At 39.6% G+C, this 24,447-nt stretch overlaps 1 protein-coding gene across 1 annotated transcript; it reads left to right on the top strand.

The window, feature by feature from the left end:
* The first annotated feature begins 822 nt into the window (after positions 1–822).
* On the top strand, positions 823–14,295 carry LOC101844985 (GSK3B-interacting protein). The gene is made up of 2 exons (XM_005093287.3): positions 823–1,037; positions 12,298–14,295. The coding sequence occupies exons 1-2, from the start codon at positions 852–854 to the stop codon at positions 12,493–12,495; spliced, it is 384 nt and encodes a 127-aa protein (XP_005093344.2). The 5' UTR covers positions 823–851; the 3' UTR covers positions 12,496–14,295.
* Positions 14,296–24,447: the final 10,152 nt, after the last annotated feature.

Below are 24,447 nucleotides of genomic sequence, written 5' to 3'. Positions count from 1 at the left end.
TATATATATGTGTGTTAATGTTACTCGTCTTTAGTATAATACCTTTAATCCTCAGCCCTCAAATTACCTGGATGTATTGCAAATTCCGTAACAACACTCTTAATAAAACTAAAACTAAACTATGCTGAATAGTTGACTCCTGTGATTGATCGATCAAACTATTTGAACTTCCTTAACTTCTGGTTGATTGATACTGCACGGTCACTGTAGGAAGACGATCGTTTCGTTTTTCCTTAGGCTGCTAATCATCCAAAGGCACGCGCCGCCCCGCCCCCCCCCCCCTTAAAAATCAACAATCTTACTTAAAATTATATACTTCCCGAACACTATTTTCGCCCCCCCCCCCTCTCGTTTGGGGTTTACTTTTGAGCACTCAGTTGAAATGTGCGTGTGCGTGTGTGTGTGTGTGTGTGTGTGTGTGTGTGTGTGTGTGTGTGTGTGTGTGTGTGTGTGTGTGTGTGTGTGTGTGTGTGTTCGCGCGCGTTTGTTTGTAATTTGTATTTGTAGGCCTAAGTATGTGTATGTGAGCGCACTTTGTACTTGTGTTTCTGTGTTTCTGTGTGCAGGGCTAAATATTACAATGGGTTTTGGCATACGTATTTGTATGAGCTTGCAAGTGCTTCTCTTTTTTTAAAGAAAAAAACCCCCAAAACAACCGTAATCTGATATCATATTATTTTAATTAAAATTAAAATACTTTTACATGTATACTCTTTACATGGATAAACATCTTATGAACTCAAACGGATCGAACAAAAACCGGAACAGAGGGGGTTAAAGAACCTTAGGTAAGGGACGCTACTCTTGATTTAGATGGAGCAATGGCGGACGCCGTTGACGCTGACACCGACATGCACATAGATGATGATAAAGCATTGACGATTGAAGCTGCAGAGGTTGTTAAAGAAATTGCCTACGCAGTTAATGATGTTCAGATTTCATCTATGCTTCCTGCAGATGTCAACTTAATCTATATTAATATAACGACGAAGGAGAACCAACATCTATGTGTTGAACTGTCCCTTCAAGGTTTCAGGGTAAGAATCAGATCGGAGATTCTGTTCGTTCAGTAGAACTATTCAGACATTCTCGTTTTTATTTCACATTACTAGATAATCTAGATCTAGAATCTATGACTTGCCTGTGTTCTGATTTACCTTTTGTAAATTTTTACTTTCACCCCCATACACAAATACAATGCTTCGGGGGTCAAACTGCAGTATTGTTTGCGGCCGCGGCTATTCGGACTCGAGTCCAACCAGCCTCCCACTGCTATTCGGACTCAAACTCCAATGCGCGTGCGCAATCACTAGGTGTACCGCATGTGAAGTAGACAAGTAATTCGACTGTGGGCCTTCCTCGGTTTCTTCGATCTGGCCAAGGAACTTTCAACAAAGGAAGAGGCTAGCCGTACTTAATGACGGCTAGACTGGCTGATGGCTTGACTGACCATTTAAAAAAAAAATAGGCCTACTGAATTGTAAATATAAATTTTTAGTGTGCAGTACCTAAAGTATTTGTATTTGAGACGAAACCAGGTGCCTTAATGACAGTGCATGTACAGTCAAACCTGCCCTGACAGCCACCTCTATAAGACGGCCACCTGTACAAACAGCCACTTTCCATTTCCCCCCTTGCGTTTTTTCTATAATTTAGGGCATATTCACACCGGGTGTGTGCATAAGAATCAATATTAATCACACCGGGTGTGCGAATAAGAAATAATTTGATTCCCACAGGGTCGAGCCTATGTTGATGTTTGTCACACGCCCGGAAGTTCTCGCAAGATCTACTCCTCCCCTCTTCTCTCTCTCTCAGTCTCTTTCTGAATACTGTCTATCGGTGTGGACGATCAAATTGACCAAAACAAAGTTAAAAAATGATGTTAAAACACAAAAGTAAATTAATTTGGTTGTCTACAAAGATGCTACGGCTATTTAACTTTTCGAATCGAGCCGAACTACGCGGGTCGCCATTTTGTTTTGCCCGAAAATTCTCGCGCTACTCCTCTCTCTCTTTCTCTCTCTCTTTCCACTGCCCACAGACAAAATTGTACGCTTTTAGTAGGCTACAGTTGTAATGGAACATTTGTTCACGGCACAGAATTCTACAATTTTTCTGTTATCACAGTGTAGAATTCTGTGGTTTAGGGTGAACGCAAAATTTGGTGAACGCGCACCGGGTGAGAATAGCCACAAGACTCGCCTGCACTATTCTCACTCCGGGTGAGAATAGAGGTGGCCTATAATTTAACTGTGTAAAACGAGCACCTGTCCAACGTGGCCGCGGCCTCCATAATTTAACTCACTTCAGACGGGTCACACAACAGTTGCGTGACCCCCGCCATGACGCTCGCGTCGGGTCTCACAAGCCCTGCGTGACCAACTTTGGAATTTTTTTTTCGCTCTACAAATCACGCACGGATCGCGAGACCCACCTCGTACCCTTGTTTGGCCAAGCCTGAGCTACTTAGACTTCGTTTCGTATCTCTGGGGCCGGTAGTTTTTAAGTTATTGAAGGTGAAGGACAGTGACCCCAACTGGGGTTGAACAGACCGGAACTCGCGCTTTGTTTTTTTCTATACAGCTCATAGTAATCCGACAGTCGCGTCGTAGTAACGGTCGAAGAAGTCGCATGAACAAGAATCACATAATTTCGCCGTTTTCTATACTTCTGTGCGTTTTACTAGTTCTAGTGTCTCAGAATATGATGTGTCTAATAGTTAGGATCCTGGATATGTACCCGAACACGGCCCGAGTCGCAGTTCTAGGGCTAGATCTAGCACTAGTACCGGTGTTGTTTTTCGCGCAACGAAATCACAACGTCGTGCCGTACATCTGTCTCATGTAATTCAGTGTATGGGTCTGAATCAATGCACAGACCAGCTTTTATATTTTCACCAAACACTTGCACATGTATACAAATCAAACCAGAACACTTTGAACTTTTATTTTTGTTGTTGCAGTGAATTTCATTCTACTTGTCACGTCTCTGGAAATTTTTCGAAAATCAAATTCATGCCAATTTTTAAAAAATCATACAAATTAAAGTATTAGACTTAGACAACTTTAGTTTTTTGTATTAGATTAAGCTTGAATGTTACTTTACTGTGTCAAAAAATGATTACAATAGGGTAATTTTGAGAGTTGTGGTGATTTATTGAAATACCCCCCAAAACGCCAGTCTTCAACGCTTGTGGCTGGTGAAAGGGCCCAGTCGCAAGTGAGTTAACACGCAACCCCTATCACACTAAGCAGTATCACCTGTCTTAGATGGCCACCCTAGTGACTCCATTACGTTTTGTCATAAATTGTGCATTGGCCCCTGGCATTGTGGGCGAGCCGTCATAATTCAATCACCTGTCGTTGTTGTTAGGTAGTCCCTCCAACCGATCATCTATTCACAAATCGTAAGTGAGATGAGTGGTCACTGTTTACCCAGTGTAACAAAGTAACAAAAGATGTCAACATGAACTTGTGACAGAAACGCTGCTCGTTCTCTGAGTAGTGGTGACCCATGTGTTTGTTTAACATAGTATGGCATTCGGTCTTCCTTGTCTGATACATTTCGTTTTATTGTCACCCTTGTGCAAAATCAGCAACAAAAACAAATTACAAACAAAATACAAACCAACAACAAAAACAATAACAATGCGGCTACTTTCGATTGGGACCTCTGATGGGAATGGTTTGTTTTCTTCATTTTGATCAGTCCTGCCTAAGACGGCCGCCTGTCTTATACGGCCACTTTTCTCCTTGACAATGGGTGGCCGTTTTACACAGGTTTGACTGTATTTTAAACCTCCTGTTTTTTAATGTCAATAGGGCATAAGATAAAAGTACGGGTAGACAGCCAGGCTAGCCGTACTTAAGGACGGCTAGACTGTCAGTCTAGCCGTACTTAATATTGATGGCTGAATTGTAAATGAAATTTTTAGTTTGCAATGCCTAAAGTATTTGTATTTCAGACAAAACCAAAAGGTGCCTTACTGACTTGCATGTTTTTGAACCTGAATAATTACTAGATCTAGATCTAATGAGACCTGTGTACTTAACAGGCTTGAGTTGATAGGGTCAAACCTAGATGATCTAGGCCCTAAGTACGGCTAGACTGTGGTGACCCAGCATGAACTGTGGCCTGTGGTCTTTTCTTTACAAAGGATTTTATAATAGTAGGGCCGGGGAGTGGGTAACGGTATGGGAGGGAATATAGATCTATCATCTATGCAAAAAAAAGGGATGAAGGTGGGGGCAGGGCGGGCCTGGGGAAGTAAGATGGAGAGAGGAAAAGTAAGAGAAAGAGAGAGAGAGGAAAAGTAAGAGAGAGAGTGAGAGAGAAAGGGGAGGGGGTGGCTGTCTTAAAAGGACTCAATTATGAATTTTAGGTTTTGATCCCTTTGTATTTGTAGTCACGAAATGCAGTGTTATAGCCTACCAGTAGTTTAAAGTCCGAATAGCAACGGGAGACTATTCGAACTCAAATCTAGACCTCGCCGGATACAAAAAAAGTATGGTACAACCGCTGATTGCGCACGCGCACCGGGATTTGAGTTCGAATCCGAATAGCCTCCAGTGGCTGTTCGGACTCAAGTCCGAATAGTCACTTCGATTCTAGTCAGGTTTGCTGCAGATCACACACGATAAAGCCTCCAAAACTGTCGCAAATCAATTTATTTTTAAGGAAGTGATTATTATATTCACACCGGGTGTGCGCATAAGAATCAATATTAATCACACCGGGTGTGCGAATAAGAAATAATTTGATTCCCACAGGGTCGAGCCTATGTTGATGTTTGTCACACCCAGGTATCCCACCTTTTGGCAAAGTAGGCTTTAATGTGAAACAACTGTACACTAGTATATATATATATATATATATATATATATATATATATATATATATATATATATATATATATTTGTTTCAGTTTTAGGGTTAAAGCATACGCTCATCTCCCTCTCTCTCTCTCTCCCTCTCTCTCTCTCTCTCTTTCCCCCTCTCCCCCTCTCCATCTCTCTCTCTCTCTTTCCCCCTCTCCCCCTCTCCATCTCTCTCTCTCTCTTGCTCTTTCTCTCTCTCTCTCTCTCTCTCTCTCTCTCTCTCAAGGCGCAATGAAAACAAATTTAACGGAAAAAAGAGAGTTTTGAGTCATAATCATTGACACAATACACAACTTAAATTCTAATTTGAATGGGTTTTTTTCTTATTGCATTGCACAATTAGAATTAGATCTATCCATACCGAAGATAGCACACACGAATGTTCACGCAGCCTGAAAAGTGTTCGCAGAAGTCCACGCATTGCTTCAGATGGCGCTGGAGTCTTTATTTTGAAGTTCTCTTTCGTTTCTCCAGAAGAAGAATAGAAGGATACAGTCTGTTAATTTCACTTTTATTTAGACCTGCATGTTTGCCGACAATCGTCTGAAATCGACAATCGCGACCCGACCCGCGAGGCGGCCGATGCCATCGCTAGGCCCACCTGTATCAGTCAATGTGCGTAGTGCGAGGCCTGGCCGACTGCCAGCGCCCCCTTTTTCTCCCGTCGGCTTTGTCGGCACTTTCGTTTTCGTGCCGACCGCCGACGCGCGAACCGCCGACTGCCAACGTCGGCGTTTCCGACATAATTGTCGGAACCTAAGTAGAAATGCGAATACGAAAAAAGACGACGACCTAAATTATCTACTTTCAGTTTCGTGCTCGAGCGGCCATTTTGAATTTCGTTTTGTTGACAAATTCAATTGTTCAGATCGTGTGGATTCATTCCAGTCCGACTCACTTAGATAATAGAATCTAGATCTAGATCTAGATCTAGATCTAGATTTATATAGATCATTATAGACCTCAATGGAGGATTCATATTCCAATTCTATTTTGTCAAACCCTATCAAAGGTTGTGCTGTAATATTAATGTTGGTAAAAGGCATTTCATCAGGTGCGTGAATTATTTATTTATTTAGAATCTAGACTCAGCTGAGCCCCTCTGTTCGGAATCGGATGCGGATTTCTAGTTCAAGGCCTATTCCTAGATCCTATTCACTTGTTCTTCTAGATCTAGATCTAGATCTATGTGGAGGATTCTTATTCCAATTCTAACTCTATTGTGTTATTGTATCAAACCCTATTATTGTAGATCTAGCAATATATGTAGATGTAGGCCATTATGATTATATTATGCTCCTTGTAAGCCTTGTTTGTTTTAGAGTGTGGTTTTTTAATTTTAAAAATATTTTTCATTTTGGACTTGTGCTGGCCTTTTCACATGAGGCTCGTTGCAGGTTCTTTATTGGGGTAGGCCTAGGGGTAGGGGTAGGGTTAGGTCTCTTCTTTGTTGTGTTTGTTGGGGTGGTCGCTCGTTACTCGGAAGTCCTTCCTTATGACACCAACAAAAGCTCTTTTGGAGGGGGGGGGGGGGGGGGGAGGGGGTTGCGCAAAATTTTCAGACAATCTGGTTGAGGCTCACATGCAGGTCTATTTTATTGTTTTTCACACAAGTAGGGTAACTAACTGTTCACAAAGTCCACACTTTTTCGAAGAGGGTACCACCAAATTTTAAGGACACTTTTTTAATTGGCTCAAAGAGAAGAGTGAACTATCTTACATGATCTTTGTCCCTACGCGATGAGGGGATAAATGAGGAAATGCTAGGCCCAATTAATTTCCATCCTTCTTTTGAAACGCCCTGTGCCAATGATATTTTGTAGTATTCACACATCCTGTGCGAATAACATTTCATACTATTCGCACACCCTGTGTGAATAAAATTTCATAGTATTCACTCAATATTCACACACCCTGTGCGAATAAAATTTCATAGTATTCGCACACCCTGTGCGAATACAATTCCATAGTATTCACACACCCTGTGCGAATAACTACAGCCTTCTTATTTTAACGAAGTGACTATTCGGACTCGAGTCTGAATAGACAAAAATTATATTCAGACTCTGAAATTGTCCAGCATGAGGTCCGTTCCAACTTTTGACCCTTGTACCCTAAATATTTCTAGCATATGAATTTTTTAAAATTATAATGATAACAACCGAGACCTGAGCTTTAATATCCAGTTAGCCTACTAGATCTATCTAAACTGGCCCTCCTGCATCATTAGAATGAACAGAACAAACAAGCTGAGTTGACTTTGCAGGGGGTGAAGTTAATTGTCGACCAATGAGACTGCGCGTAGCGATCACGCACTCTTGGCTTGCTGGGGGAAGAGGTGTTTGGAAGAGGCCACGGCTGTCAGTTTTGTGCGATGTGATTTTAAAAAAAAAAGATTACAGAAAAACTATAATACACAACAAAATGAAATTAAACATGTGGAAAGACAAATGGTGGTGGAAGTAATGATGATGCTGTAGTGGTATTGGAAGGACCCTGAGTTGTCAGTTACCATGTACTTAGACACTGCCATTGGGTAGACCTAATGAGAGTGCGGTCTTTTGACTTTTGACACAATTACACAGTCCTAATAGGTAATTCAAGTTCTAATTCTGGTTTTACGTAAAATCCCCAGACGATAGTGTTGTTACTTGAACATAAAATAATGTTGAACACTAACCTTTTGGTTGTCTGCGTTCACAACAAGGGTTAGCCAAACCTGCTTCTCTCTCTGGATCGTGATCCTTTCCTCAGCGATGGGGCCCGATGTGTTGGAATCTCATACACAACGCAGAAATAGACAGAGGCTCTGACAAGCCATTACCCCTTTTCTCCTTCCGAAACCTCAGCCAAACAATATAATAGGCTAGGCCACTGCCACTGACCAACAGGCCAGATTGCCAATTACAGGGTCCCCACCAGGGCGGGAAATCGGGAAAAGAAAAAGTCGGGAATTTTGGATGGGTCGGAAGGTCGGGAATTTTGGGATGGGTCGGTAAGTCGGGAAAGGATAGGGCCTGTGTAATGTGTAGCTAGATCTAGATCTACTTTCACTTTCGTTACCGCCCAGAAATTTTCCGGTAATAGTCTGATAGATGACACAACATTTGTAACATGCAGGTTATGCATTATGAACGCTGTGTCGCCTTGAAAATGAATCAATATTAAAAATTGCCCTCTGCTGTTGCTTGTGGAAAAAAAAAAAGAAAAAGAACTTATACAAGCGTCTTGACAGGTTCGCCCTCGTGACCAGTCAATGAACCTGTGAGTACCGGCGGTCTGCGCGCTGTGAAGTATAGGACTCCTTTATAAGATACACTCGTGGAAGGGGATGGGGGGGGGGGGAAGCTGAAGGCAACGCTAGAGGACAAAAACTGAACTTGGAAGCAAATTTTTAGCATTTTGATAACTACTTTAGAGCTCTCTGCAAAGCGCGCGTTGGTGCAGGCCTTGTGTGGAATCGGGATCCGTCATGCTTTGTTATTGAACAAAAGTATTCGCGTTTCATTGGATGGGGTGATTGTAATTTTCTCTATATTTTATCTTTCTGTTCAAGATTGGCAGATTTTCAGTGTCACTGCATCTTGCCCTCCCTCAGTTCTTACACCTCTCACACTAAATAGGTGTACTTGAGCCATTCTAGTTATTACTAATATTACTCTACTTTGAGTTTGAGCAATAGTTTTCGTCTTGACGTTTATTATATGAATCATGACACCCAGACTGGTTATTGACAGTCGATATTCTAGGTATAGGTCTTTTCTCAGGCTCAAAACAGGATTCACTTTTTATATAGGGCCTATAGTTTGTTATGTTGGCTAATATGATGAAGGGGAAATATAAATATAAGTAAGAACAGACTGAAATACCAAAGTCTCTCAAGATCCTAGTGCCACACTGACATGTTGTTGACTGGATATAATGTACCTACATGTGTGTATTCACAAACATATACATGTTTTGTATATTAGATATAAATGGAGCACACGCTTTCATTGTTATGTAACATGTTCCTGGAAAATGGATGAGGCCCCTCCCTTGGAAAATTGAGAAGCTGGGTTGGCAGTCACCCAGTATTATAGTCATCTATTGTTTGAAGACTATACTACAAAATGTACATTTGCATTCATTTATAGACATTTTGACTTTTTATCATTGATAGATTGGCTTTTTTGGGGATCTTTCTTGACGCGCAGCAACCTGATTTTTCCTTCGAATTGGGGTCTTGAAAAAAATTTGGGGGTCTTGAAAAAATTTTCCAGGATTTGGTGGGGACCCTGCAATTAAACAACCAAATAGATCACATATATATACCATGTGACCTCCTTACCCCCACATAACTCACTTAGAAGCTGAGTCCGAATAAATAAAACATTTTTTTCGGACCCGAGTCCGAATAGATAAAAATTACATTCGGACTCCAGTCCGAATAGAGCTGGCCTTATTTTAATAGCAAAAATCCACTCCGTTACAAACTTTTTAAAATGTAAATCTGAGTTTCAAGACATTGATTGAACCCACTGAACGTGGATAGGAATTGACTTGATCGGCACGGAACAAGAAATAAATACTACTACTGTATACACATTCAAAGTCTCGACCTGCAATCGCCATGTATAAAAATATGAAACTTGTGTGCTGTCGATTGATACCTTACCAATGACGCTGTCCCATGCAGATATCAAGTGTAGAACCAGATACTGTATTACACTACACTAAACTCACACCCTCACACACATTGAGCAGATTTAGCTTGCAACAATTTCTGATCGTATTCAAAACTTCCTCTCTTCATTGCTCTCCTCTGTTCTCTGAACACTGAATTTCTATGTGGGGTACTGTGTCATACTAATTATAGAAATTTACAGTCTAGCTGGGGCAAAGGTGAAAAAGGGAGGGGGTGTATTGTTTTAGGCTCTGACTCTGACCACCGAACGAGGCGCTTCTTTCTCCTTGTTAAAGTCCCCTCTATTTCAAATGGGCGATTCACGTCATAGCCCTTGGCCAGGTTAGGTACCTCTGGGAAGTAGACGATGAATAGAACAAACAGAACCATGGCTGGCTTAAAATTAATCAGAAAAATGCTGAAAATAGGTGTACCGGCAGCAATAAGAGGCAGGTTGAATGATAACCATGACTGATAAAATTATGTAAAATATGTGCCACAGACATGTCCTTTTGAACTTTTCAGCTTTTAGGGCAAAAGCTGAATTCACTTGGAAGGCTTTCAGACCACTGAGCGGGCCTCACGCACAGACGTTCCACATCGTGACTCGTTCAATTTACTTAAAAGTTACGAGCCGGCGTGATAAATAAAGATGAAGGAATGAGTCTCTGTAGTGCGACAACACTTCAGTGAACCCCTGTTGTCTTTCACACTGCTTTCAAATTGACTGGGTGCTTTTTGAATATTAATTAGTGTTTATTTACTTAAAACAATAAAAATTACTGTCGGCAATCACGCTGTTGTCTAATGTCCTGCCGAAAAAAAGTGACCGGCGCCACCGGTCTTGCCCAGTGAAAATACCGCCCCTGTATATAGATCTAGGTGGGACTTCAAGATCGCCTTTGTTTCTCAGCAAAAATGGATTATTTATGTACCAAAAGCAACTGGAATTTATCTGTCAAATGAATTCTGACAGCACAGAATTGTGCAGCATAATTGATAGTTCAAATGAAAAAGTTTGATAATTTATCGCCAATCCTGAAAGGTTTTCACGGCTGCCTGGTCAAAAGAATAGAGTACAAAGTTTGTGTAATCTGCTACAAATGTATCAATCATTTTTTTTCAATGACAGCTCCAACTGCCAGTTCGCCTGATTTTGTAGAAAAAAAAATGGTGTCTCATTTCTATGGGCCACACTTTTTGCTAGTATTTTATGCAGCTTGTGATTCTAAACAAAATTACAGATTGTATGCTGCTAATTGTTTTTTAAAAATTTTGTTTATTTACTGTGTCTCTAGTGCTACTTCTCAGCTTATAATTAATTGGTACTTTTATTTTAAAAGCAGTATGGAAAAAGAAGTTTAGACATGGTGAGGTCACAATCCCTACAGAATTTTGTCATTTTGGGGGTAAAATTCAACTTAAATTTTTGCGCAGAATTTTTAAATTTTCCATGCAGAAAGCTACAATGACAGAATATATATGGCCACCAGAACTGTTGCAAATCAATTATTTTCAAGAAAATTTCATACCTAAATTTGTATTTATCATCAAATCATACGGAAAAACAGGGGCATGCCCTTCTGAAATCCCCAGTTTGGTCCAGAGACTAAAAATTACTACCCAGTTAGGCTTATTTTTTAAATAATATAATTTGAATAAAAACCATGGATAAAAAATTTAACAAACTGTTTATTTGCAACATGTATTAAGTCAATATTCGTGTGAATCGGAACAAGAAAATGGCTATTACCTGAGCATGAGGTGGACTATGGTAGTGAAAGTAAAATAATACCGGATTTTCATTCTGAAATGTGTAATTGTGTGTATGATGTACGTTCAAGATGCTGCTCAGCAAAATATCTGCTCTTCTTTTATTAAGAGTGATCGCTATTGTGGTTAGTTTGATACAACATAAAAATTTAAGGACTTTTTGACCTTGCCTGAAGTCTTTGTTTCTTTGTATTTGGACCCTGAAGAAGCAGTTTTCCTTCAAGCAGTTTTCCTCCTTTTAAGTTTATGTTCATAACATAATGACCATCAATGATTTATAAGTATATAAGTGTAAGGCCAAATATTTTAATGATTCGACTTCATTTTGAGTCTGAGGTCCATTTATGGTAGGCCTACATAGTTTTGATCTCCATTTACAGCTGCATAAATGTTATGACAGATTTGATGAATATTGTGGTTGTTTATACCACAATAGATATGAGCAGTTAATATCTCCTCTTATCTATCTCCTCTATGCAGGTGGTTTTGTTATGTGTGTGTGAACCTGTCATTGTAAAAAATCATTACTCATTTCATCTTTCAGTGCGCTAATGTTTCCTCACTCTCATCCATGTCCTCTGTCCAGGTGGTTGGTTATGTGCGTGGCAGTAGTAGAAGTGAACAACACAATAATATCTCCTCCCGTCTATCTCCTCCGTCCAGGTGGTTTGTTATAAATAGTTATGTTCCAGTATATGTGACATTATGTTTCATTTTTGAGAAAATGACTTGTTTCATCTATGTCCGCTTTCCTGGTGGTTTTTTAAATTATAAATGAAAGTGTGTTCCAGTAGATGTGAGCAAATAACAACTTGTCTCATCTTTGAGCGATCTATCTCCTCTCTACTCATCTATATATTTCTCTGTCCAGGTGGTTTGTTGTAAAAATGTGTTTCAGTAGATGTGTCCAACAAGCAAAAACCTGTCTCGTCTATCATGAGCCAATAATGTCTCCTCTTATCTTTCTCCTCTGTCCAGGTGGTTGGCTACCAGTACAATGAGGTGAACCCCCAGCATTATTCCCGGCACTATGAGACAATCTACAGCCTGCTGGACAGCCACAGTGCAGAGTACCGGAGCACATTCTGTGAGACGCTCACTCACAAACTGCTTAGCCTACAGCAACGACACAGTGGGGAGGAAGACACATCTGACGACCAGATGGACACCAAATGACGGCTGCTTTGACTTAGGATATTATCTGATTAGGACACTGCTACATGCACATACATTTTCTTACCTTTCCCTGCACTGAGGATATGAGACAAAGATGAATGTGCCTGAATGTATAATATACACTGATTATATTGTGTACATAATGGATTCTGTATGCCATAACGTTGTACCTTAAGTGCACATCAGAGCTGTGTTATTTTCAAGTTTCATTATTGTAAAGAATTGTTTCCAGGAGATGTTTTGCTGTATAAAGCTGTGGGTGTGTACATGATACGTGATGGTCGCGAAAGTACCGCAGGATTATTTTTTTTTTAACTTTATTTTTTGGTTGCTGCTTATTTCCTGCAGTGAAGAAAGTAGTTTAGTTGTTCAGAAAGGGAGGGAGATTGAATTGTGAATGATCAAATGTTAGTAAACGAATCTAGTTTACTTTGGGAAATTCTTGAAATGAATTGGAGATAGTTTCAAAGGTGATGGGGAAAAATACAACCAAAAGATTTCTTAAGTGTAAGCATTCAGTATTCTGTGCACATTCCATTTTTGTGTATCTTTGGAACTTTGGGGTGGGGATTGGGGCAACTTGTGGGGGGTGACTGTGAGCTGTTGTTGACAATCCTTTGAGATAATGAGATATATAATATATATTAAACTCCTTGATCATTTAGGATATGTGCATAGCAATTTTTTCTTTGCGAGTGGCCTTTAGTGTGTGGAAGAGTATGTTGTAGGTCGTCTTTGGCAGAGAAGGGTGGCAGCTCGAACATGTTTGCTGAGTGTTCTGTGGGATGCAGATAACTTTGGGTTCAAATTTTTTTTACTGGAACTTTGCTGTGCTTGAATATTCATAATTTTTTTTCTTGAAATAGTTTTAGTTTTTAACCCTTTGGTGGTCTTACTTTGAGAAGGGGGACTAAATATTGTCTTTCTGTTTGAGTGGAGTTGTCTGGCAAGGTTTATCAACCAATTGTTTTGCTTTTGTTGTTGCAACTCTTTGTTTTTGTTTGTGATTATGTTACCTTTGACTCCTGTCAAATTTCGACCTCTATGCAGTGCCATGTTATGTGGACTTTGCTTTTTGTGAAAGACAATCCTGAGCCAGTCTTTTCTAGGATTGGGTGTAGGTGTGTAGCTTTATATTTCTAGGGTGAGTATGGGCATGTATCTCTATCTTTTTTTCTAGGGTTGAATCCGGGAGTTTGTCTCTATGATATTTTTAGAGTTGTGTCTGGACATGTATCTGTATGGTATTATTTCTAGAGTTAAGTCTGGATGTATATCTCTATGATATTTCTAGGGTTGAGTCTGGGCTTTCGTCTATGTTTATTCCTGTACTCGCCTGGTTGCTTAGAAATGACTCCTGATGAGCTTCTAATATATGTTGTGTTTGGGGATCTGTCTGTTTTTAAAAATATTTTTTATTACTTTTAGTGAATTCTGGCTGCTTTGGTTGCCTACTTGAAAACTTTCTGTTTACCAGCTTTGAATGACTGTTGGATAACTGTGCTGTTTGTTGGCTCAGCTCTTGAAAAAAGAAAGGATTGCGTGTGGTCAAAAATTGACAACTTCCAGTTTTGCTTGGTGGGGGGGAGGGGGGGGGAGTTCATTTCTATGCGCTCTGTGTTTTACGCCAATTTCTATGCAAGCTTGTATGTCTTGTCTGTCTGTTGTCATCGTGCTCAGACATATGTTGCAAGTTTCTGGTCTGTTCAAAAAGTTTTTTTATTGATGCTTGAATGTGAGACAGAGCTGTTTGTCTTGAATATTGCTCTATGAAGTCCTTGCTGGTGTTAGGAAGAAAAATTACTCATGAAATTCACATTTAGTAAGGAGATAATCTAGGGGTTTTTTCTCACAAGTTTTTTTAGTCATACTTTTTTGTCGGGATTTGTTGTGATCAGAGCAGTTGAGGGTCTGTGGCTGTTGTTTTGTTGATGAACATTTACACTTAAGATGACACTTTATATTTCTATAGAAGACTCCTTAGTTTTTTGTAATCCCATAATACAACTGGCATCAACAGAGATACTGAAAGACTTTGTAAAACGGTGACATTTTTGTCTATATATTTAGGAATGGGTTTCTCAATTGTGTGTGTATTCTCAAGAACTACCTTTTGCATCACAGTGACTTTTCTCTTCAAACCCAGTCAATCTCACGGTTTGATCAACACTAATATTTTCTCTTTAGTTTTCCCCAAGATGCACCGGGTTTCCTACTTTGAGCAAATGTCTTTGACACGACTGATAAATTCCCTTGTACTTTAAATTTTATGGCAGACTAGCTGACAGTTTCATTGGCATTGGCATCGCTCTACCAAGTTCAGTATGACTCACCTCTTTTATTGATGAAAACTGTCACATTGATTATGTAGTTCTCCCATCCCTGATCTTAACTTTTGCTGAAGTTGATTTGAAGGGAAATGAGGAGATTTCTGCTGGTAGAAGTACTTAATGCCTGTATTAGGAGTCTATGGTATATCCATACTGTAGAAAGAAAGAAAACTTGCCGTGGGACTAGTAGTCAAATGGAAAAATATTTCTAGGTCAATGACTTCAATAATCCTTATTCTGTTTTCATACTTTTTGTCGTACAAACAGCTGTGATATGATAGTTTTGGAAGAGAGACAAGAGGATATATAATTCATATTATTATAATGAGACTGTAATGACACACTAAGAATATGCATCCTCTTTTGGTACTTATTGTGTTGTGGGATGGCACTAATACAGCTACTTTTATGCAGGTGGTTGGCTAGGTCCTACTTCTTTTCTCTACCTCTGACAGTCTGTCTGTTTTAGTTTCTTCACCCCTGTCTGAATGGCCATTATTGTGTAGATGTGCTTCTTTTTACTCAAACAAACAAATGAATGCAGTTGAGTAGGATAATTCATCTGGGTATTTATTTATTCTTGCGATTTTTTGACACTCTGCGCCCCTCTCTGGATAATTGCTATTTTTCCTTGTACTATGCGGTAGAAGTAGGCCATGCAAGACATGGCTGGAATAACAATTGTGTATTTACAGTATTTCTCTGCAAAGAGATTTCTTTAATATGAGTTTTAGTCGAGGGGGAATAGGTTGCTGTTTTAAAAAAGTGGCTACCAATTTGTCTATCGTGTTGGAGCTTGAAGACTGAAATCGGCTTGAAGTTAATTTGTTCTTTGTGGAAGGTTGTATTTGTCATGGTTCAAGGCTAAGTAGTTTCTTACAGAAGGATACATGTTTTCTTTATATGGGCATTACTTACATCTTACAAATCAAAATAGAAGTAATAAAGAACTGTATGTGCCTGTACACGTATTGTTTTACTTGTTATATCATGGATTTATGATATATCTGCTCTCTATTTGCCTCAATGTAAGGTTTTATGATTATTGACATATATATAACAAAATGTTTGATATAATTAAATAATTGTGTACTGGAGTTCACGGTGTTTGTTAGTATTGAGGAGAAGAATATTGATGCTCTAACTTTTTTGGGGTTTGTTTGGTTTTTAAAAAAATGTTGGTATGGGGAGTTTTTATTGTTGGGTGTCAGCAGAAGTATGTTGCATGCTCAATGCAATGTGAGGAATATTATACTGTTATAACGAGAGGGAGGGGACCGAAGCAAAATGTCAGTTATAGCAGGATTCTCGCTATGAGGGATCCAGTAATAAATTCAAGGGAAACTGTTAAGTATGCCTAATCTATGAGTTTGGTTTTCTGTTTTTCCTTTTGCTATCTCCCCTGATGATGATTTTGTTTCAACATGACCTCTAGGTCTTACTTGATCAAAAATCGAATCAGGTTTGTTTCTCTAGCACTAGATCTAGCGATGTGGACTGACAGCTCGGCGTTGGCGATCAGAAAGAAAGGGCTCTGGGCTAACCACAGAATTCTACACTTAGAATTCTGTGGGGCTAACTCGCCCGCTGTGTTTTCCCCCCACCCCACCCCCACCCTTTGGTGCATTATGTCTGCTTGCGCATGTCACACATTCGCTCCATCCATCACATTGCTGTGACCTCTCCATCCCCGCATCGGAGAAGTGAGAGGCATGGCAGGCCTTGGATATTCTAAACTGGCCTATCACGCGATGCATTCTGCTTGTCTGTGCATGCCACACACTCCCTACTCAGTTGCTCCGGCCTTCATTGTTGACGCACATGGGCTCTCCTATTCTTTGTTTCACAAGATCAGCAACAAGTTTCTCAACTGGCGAGGTCTTGCATTATGTATAATTGGCCTATGCCATGTGCACAGTAGCAGCAATATTCCGCTATAACCGACTCGCAAGTGTGTCTGATAGCGCTATAGCAGTATTTTGTTTACAAAGGTAAAGAGGAGAAAAAAACGAGGTTTTAGAATAGTGTCTTTATAACAGACTTCTAATTTTTTCCGGACTCATTATAAGTGGACTCCACTGTATGTGGTAAGAGCTTTGGTTTCACAATGGAAAAGAGACCTAATTTCGGAAAAATGGGAGCATTTTGGAGAGATATTTTTTGTCTGTCGGTCACTGGGCTCAGGTGTGTTCACTATGCCAATCTCTTTTACTAGTGCCCAAGGGAGTTTAATAACTTAACAGTGTACTAAGTTTGTGGGTGTAGAATTGTGCTCCGCTTGTAGAATCAGGCATGACAAATATAAATTAACTTTGTAAAGTGACTGTTTCCTTGCAAGTATATATAATTTATGATGTACAAATCTGTGAAAAAAAGAATGCAATGACTGGGGAATGGAATCAGTGGCCGGCTAGGCCGTGTGTGGCTTTCAGTGTTGTGATTGAAATGAATGATTTATATGTATCTATTTGTATTTTTAAGTGTAAATATTTACAAATTGATTTCAGTACTTTATAAGCAGAGCATGATATTGTAAATTAGTATGTAAAATGTGTACAGTTTGATATATTTATGATGATAAGGAGTAATGCTTTGGCAGTATTTGCGTTAGCGATGTTGTAAGAAATGTTTTCACAGTTCGAAATGCCAATTATCATTAGGTTCTCTGGATGCAAAGAGAGTGCTTCAAGTGCCTGTCGTCAGAACATTGTTGATTTTTTTCTGCTTGATTTTGTAAAAAGTGCTTTGCTTGTTTGGTTTGTTTCATTAAGGAGAGATGCCTTTGGTTTGGTTGTTTGTTTTTTTAATGAATGCCTTGCAGGTGTATACAGCAAGTGTTTAAGTTTAAAGCATATAGGAGAGAGTGATGAGACCTGTGAGTTTTTGTGTCTGTTGTGTCGGGCACAATACGATTATTGAAGGTTCGGAAGGTCGTTAAATAAGAATTTGTTTTGTACAGTGGGAACAGAACGTGGTACAGAGTGCTCTAGAAAACAAAATCGCTGGCAACAGTTACGGCTTATTGGGGATATGTCCCAGCATGACAGTTGTGGATTGCACAAGGAATTCCTGTATAATATATTACAGGTATTTTACAGTATCAGACAGTTTACGGTAACTTCTAGTTTGCATGACTTGCAGAAACTGGGAAGAATGAAAATTTCCCTTGAATTTCAGTTTCTGTCATGATTCCAGTTAGACGAGAGGGAACCTGGACTGGTCTATTTGGTTTAGGATTATTCAGCTCTCTTCTGAGTTTCTCCACAGTGCCTGTCCACTTTTCTTGCACACTTCCAAAGCTGTTTAAGCTTAATCGTCGTAATGGATAACTTTTTTAGATGGGATTGTTTTGGAGATTTGTATTTAGATATATGTGTGTCATTTCAGTGAAATCAGGCTGTCGTCAAAATAATGAAGTTGAAGAAAATTTCTTCTTTGCTCAGCACTTTTTATGTCCATTAAGAAACACTTTTTGTTTGGATTTTACTGGAAAACGTTCATAAATGAAGGGCACAAAACATATCAATTTACAGTTTCCAAGGATACTCTAGCTTAGAGTTTACAAGACTTTGGAGGCCTTTTTCTCGCTGATTTTACCTCTGAAACCAGTTGCAAATATCTTGACTTGTATTCAAGACAGATGTCTAATTTTTAATCTAAAGCAAAACAAGTCAATAAGCTTTAAGATGATAGTGATACCAGTTTCTCCATATGCCACAAAATTTAAAAGTGCCTGATTCCACCACGCCATGACACATGTGATTGTTTTTCTAAAAGTTTCATTTTTAAGTGCAGTTTTTGTATTAAGATTCACTTCTAGATACGGCTGTTTAGGAATAGATACATTTTTAGGATTGATTGATATCCAAAAGACATTTATATATTTTACTTGCGGCGCAACATGTCAGTGTTTTTGAGAGAGTGGAGCCACTCAGAGAGGATGTGAAAACTTTAACGTGTTTTACAGAATTCTGGCATGTAGGCTAACATGTTGTAGAATGTACATACACTGAACTTATTTATATATGCCGTGTGTCTGTTTTTTTGCAAAGCTTGTAACTGTTCTGTAACCTCTGTGGAATGTGACTTATGTGAGTTGTGAAAGGCTGTGGGCTTGTGGCTTTGTGAGTCCTGACAGTCCTTCCCTGGCTTACTAATGACATGACTTGTGAATATTGTCACATTGTTTCAATACCAAATAACAGTTTGAAATATCACAAAAATAAAGCTTGTGGTATCTACAAAACTTGCTATGATGAGTGGGAGAATAGAATATTATCTGCTAAAGCCATGGTACAACTGAGGGGCTGGGATGCAAAACCCGCTTCATCCATTTTAGCACTTTTGAGAAAATCAGCTTTTTTTAATGCTTCTATACGCACAAACATGCGTAGAAACATTTTTTGGTGGCTTTTATGAAGTATGTGTTGGGTTTTGCGCGAAAACACTTTGTGCATCTGATAGCTGGTAACAATGCGCATTTATAAGCAAAAAATCGCAATTTTTTTCCAAAATGTCTCTAAACGGGTTTTACATCTCACCTCACCCCGTCAATTGTAGATGGAAACTGTTTTTAGTAATTGAGGAACAGGCAATTTAATTCACAAAAGATGTATGGTGGAAAGTCATGTTACACTGATGTCTTGAAATACTGTCAACAAAGCTCTTTAGGCTGTTACTGAGGATTCTTGACACTTTTTGTTTCAGGTGTCTTGCTTTTATTCATTTTCTGTAATGTTTCTGTTCCAGACAAATGCACAGAACATGAGGACGCTGGCTAAGTAAAGGTGTTGCTACTGTACGTCTTTATCTGCATAGAAATTGTAAAGCGTATAGAGCATGCTGCAGAGTGGATATGCGCTATATAAATACAATTAATATTATTTTTACATGACATTTATTTAGTCTGCTCACAAAGTACAGCCATATTACTTAGTGTACTTGATGTTTGAGTTTGCCATTCTATTTTTTCATTGCTTGTTATTCTCAAGATATTTTACTGGTGTCATCTTTACTGAAAATGTTGGGATTATGTCTCTGTGTAGCAATGCCCCAAAACATTTACTACTCCCCGGGGCAGTGCCACTGACTGAAGTGTCTTTAGGCCATTCCCAAAGGGGGGACATACCTCGTTCAAGCATAGTGGAATTGTAAATGGGCTGACTCATGTCACGTTCATAACTGTGCCTGATCTACAAAAGGGAACTGCTGCTTTTTCTTTCCTGATCCTTACTATTGTCATTTTCCTCTACTTCTTTTGTATGTTTGTCACTCCCTGGTGACCTGCTATTTTGGGGTGCCTTGATAGTTGAAGCAGACCTTGTACTGTTGAAGCTAGAGGGGTGAGCAGTCTAAGTCTGATTCCCTGTAAAGACTTCTCTGTTGACACCCACCCCTTGGCGCTCATATGACCTTATGCAGTTGCGAACGCAGTAAAACCCTCTTCTATAAAAAAAAACCCAAAACATTTACTTTTTTATTACTGGTTAGTGTAAAGGTTATTAAACATGATGTTGTTTCTTAAATGTTCAAAAAACTGTTGAAACTGTCATGACTTTTGAAATATTTTGGAAGTATAAGTGCATTCTTTTATGATACAGAAAGATCTTGGGCTCCCTGTCATGCCAGAACAATCTGACCAAAAATTTGACATGAAAAATGTCTGGTTGTGTTTTTGGGAAGACTGGAGAAGTGACCTTTTTAAATTTGACCATTTCTTTTTATACTTGTAATAATATGATTGTGCTACGCTCCGTTTTTTTTTTTTACCTGATAACCAAAAACATGAGGGATCAGTTTGTTCCAAGATTTTGGTTAGTGAAGTGTGATTGTTAACATGTCAAATATCCAGAAGCTTCAACTACCAATTCAAATTTTTGTTTTGTTTTTACCAAACTTCAATTTTCATCAGTGAGGGAACTTGTCTTGTCCTCTTGTTAATTGTAGATCAACTGTTTTGTTGTTGTGCTTCATTCTTCTTCTGGAAAAAAACAACAACTGGTGCTCAAACTCTCTCTTCTCATACAGTAGTAGTAGCTGAAAAACAAAAGTTGTGTGTAAATGAACCCTGTCTACTCAATACTGTAGACTTACATCTTCACAGACTATGTTATGTTGACTTTTCAGCTTCTGCACAGAACGTGTTACATGTAATACTTGAGCTTACATCTGTGTTTGTTTCGTTTTACTTCTGTATAGACTATGTTAACATTTCAGCTTCAGCTCTGTGTCAACTTTTTATTTTCTGCTCAGACTGTGTTAACGTTTATGTTTGTGTTAACGTTTCATCCAACTTCTGCATAGACTTAAAATTTCAGCTTACTTCAGCATGGACTGTTAACATTTCAGCCTACTTCAGCACAGACTGTGTTAACATTTCAGCCTACTTCAGCACAGACTGTGTTAACATTTCAGCGTACTTCTGTGCTGATTGCCATCTTCTCTTGAAACCCAACGCCTGCGGTGTTGTGTTTAGACTCTTTGTTGTTGCGTGCTGAAGATTTGAGTTTGATTCCTGTGTGGGAGAATATTTATTGAGTGTCTCCGTCTGTTTGCTGGGGTGTTGGATCCCTCTCAACCCACATTGACCATGACATACAAGGTCGAAGCAGTTGGTCTCTTTACTGATCCAGAGACAGAGATGATGTCAGTTGGGGATGGGGGAGGCCCGACACAATACATTGACAAAACGTGATTGTTAAAAAAGTGTGAACAGCAACAATATTAGACAGTTTTTTGGTCTCTCTTGTAAAGTATTCAAACTCGAGGTAGCGAGGTTTCAATGGAGTGCTGATGATATGATGTGAAACCATCTCCCCTCATATTTCAGGCTTGTGTCGTAAGCACTCGCTTCAGTGTGCAGGCTCTTTACTCACATTTCTACTGAAGGCACTCGCTTCAGTGTGCAGGCTCTTTACTCACATTTCTACTGAAGGCACTCGCTTCAGTGTGCAGGCTCTTTACTCACATTTCTACTGAAGAGTGTGAAGCTGTGGATTTTTTTCACGCTTGTTTTAGTTTTTACCCAAAGCACAAAAAGAGTCTTGCTCTTTCCTTTGAAAAGGCTTCACTGTGTTGGAAGGGATGTGTACAAGTTTTATGTGCTGAATCAACATTTTTATTTCTTTTGTTTTTCAACAGTGTTTTTTGTAGTCTGCTGTGGATTGAAAATACAGTCGAACCTGTGTAAGACGGAATCGCAAGGGAGCGGGGGAAAAATTTCCGTCTTAGACAGGGGAATTTAGGGGGGGGGGGGGGTTTGGGGGGGGGGGGTCAAAGGCCCAGCTGGTGGGATCAAGGATCGCTTGTCCGATCGGCAAGCAGTGGTAAAAATTTCACACCTCTCAGCTGCTATCCTGTCTGATAATGACGTGCGTCAGTCTTACGTATCCAATTACCCAGTGCTTTCCTTTCATAGGACCACTGTCTGACTTAGTAAAAGCAGACAGGTTTGAACATTTCATTTGCTTCCACACTTAGCCCCACCCACCAATGCCACCCCTCACTGCCATCGTAGTAACGATTCGAGGAACTCTTTTCTCGGCTGGTCGTACGATCAGGGCGGCAGGCATTGGTCAATCTAATTTCACACCTCTGGCTTCTGGCTACCAAGGAAAGTTTCCGTAGTGGCTCGCTACTGGAGCACTCTCACGGGCAGTCGTGAGATTTCACACCCACACTACACTGACCATCTGCATCGCTCAGGGCTCACATGATGGGGTAACATCTACCCCCAAAATACATCCCTATTCCCCTTCCTCGCCCAGCGGCATGGCCATGGCGTTAAGGTCAGAGCCGGCGGAACCAAACTTGCGAGTTTTGTTTCAAATCAGGGCTGAGCGGGCAAAGCATTTTCCGTCTTAGACAGGTGAAACCCTCGGAAGGGAGCGGATTTTTCTTTCCGTTTCCGCGTTGGACAGGTTTCCGTTTTATACAGGTAATTAAAGAGGAATATATCAAGGGGGGAGTGGGGAGATTCCGTTAAGACGGTTTTCCTTTTTACACAGGTTTCCGTTATGGCAGGTTCGACTGTAGTGAAAATTGCTTGGCTTGTTTTCAAGAAAAGCATTGCTGCATTAACTGAATTCAGTGTGTTTTTTGCAATGCAAAACACATTTTTGAGTTCTGATTTTATTCCTCTATGTGCCTGGCTTTTTATATTTTGTATCTGACAACATATGTTTTGTACTATTTCATATGTAATATCTTGTCCTCTCTTGTTTTTTTTATAGCTTGAAAGGTGTGTGGACGATTCTATTCTTTATTACATTGTGGTTTGTTTACTTGATGTCAGTATATTATAACAGAACATGGCTGGACTGGAGTGACATTGCAGTGTATGTGCAAGTGGTTGGCGCGCATCTCTGTCAGGTCCAGCTTCTTTTCTTTTCCTCTGTTGTTTCTGTCAGTCTTACTCTCTCTCTGCACTAAATGACCATTAGTGTGCCTGTTTAAACTGGTTGACTTTAGTACTGATAAACTGCCAAGGTAAGTTCATGTAAAAAAAGTTGTCCTTTCTATGCCCGAGTCCCACAGCTATTGTCTGCTTAGTTCACAATGCACAAATGTGTGAGTAGATGGTGAGAGTGTGAGCTGTACACTGTTGAAATTAACAATGATGTTTCTCTTGATATGTGATGAATGGTTTTTATATTAAATGGAAGAAACTGAAGCATTTCTTCACACTATAAACCAAAGTGTTTCGTCATTATATAGGCTAGGTCTATACCTCTGTTTTGATGATTTTTTCTGTGACTGTTTGCTGAAGTCGAGGATGTCTGCTTCAACATGAAGTACGTCTAAATATAGACACTCAACAAAAATAATTATTGTCATGCGTTTGCTCACCACTTCGGGGTTTCACCAACAGGTTGAGGTTTGAACCCAGGTGGAAGATTAGAGATGTTTTGCAAGATTTTTCTCGGATTTCCTCTACTGTCAACCCTCCTTCAGAAGTCTTTATTTCTAATGCCTAACTTTTTATTCCTATTGTGGGACATGACTGTCATACAGAGTAGACACACCAAGGAGTGGGGGCTCTTGTGGCCCAGGGGTTACGGTGTTCACCTCTTATCCAATAGGTCCCAGGTTTGAATTCGGACAGCAAAGGAACATTTTCTCCTCTCGCCTCCTTTCCTGCTCTCTAACAATGTTCTGTGTCTGCTTTTGTCTCCACTTTCTGCCCCTACCCCCTCACCTCCTTTGCCCCTTCCTCTGAGCTCCCGACTCTTTCTGCAGCCTTTCTACTACTACCAGGCAAAATTCAAAATGAATTCCTTCCGAACTGAAAATGTATCCCGCGTGCTCATATGACCTTTTGCAGTTGTGAGTGCTGTAAAACACTTGCCCCCCTCCAAAAAGAAAAAAAACCCTGAAAAAAACAAACCGAAGAGTGTTGTTGGACTATGGTTTAGTTTAGTTTTAGCAAGAGTTTTACTGTACTTGCAACACATTAGATTAGAAGTATTACTGGAGAGTTACATATCGTCGATGGGATTCACAAACCGGCTACATGCAAAAATTTCAAAAATCTTTTTATTTGCTTAATGAATAGTAAATAGCCTAATACGTGTCCCCAATAAATATTAGGTTCGAAAAAAAACTAGAAATATGTTTTAATTGA

The sequence above is a fragment of the Aplysia californica genome, unplaced genomic scaffold, assembly GCF_000002075.1.
Source record: "Aplysia californica isolate F4 #8 unplaced genomic scaffold, AplCal3.0 scaffold00061, whole genome shotgun sequence".
Classification (NCBI taxonomy): Eukaryota; Metazoa; Mollusca; class Gastropoda; order Aplysiida; family Aplysiidae; genus Aplysia; species Aplysia californica.
This window is presented reverse-complemented; position numbering and strand designations above follow the sequence as displayed.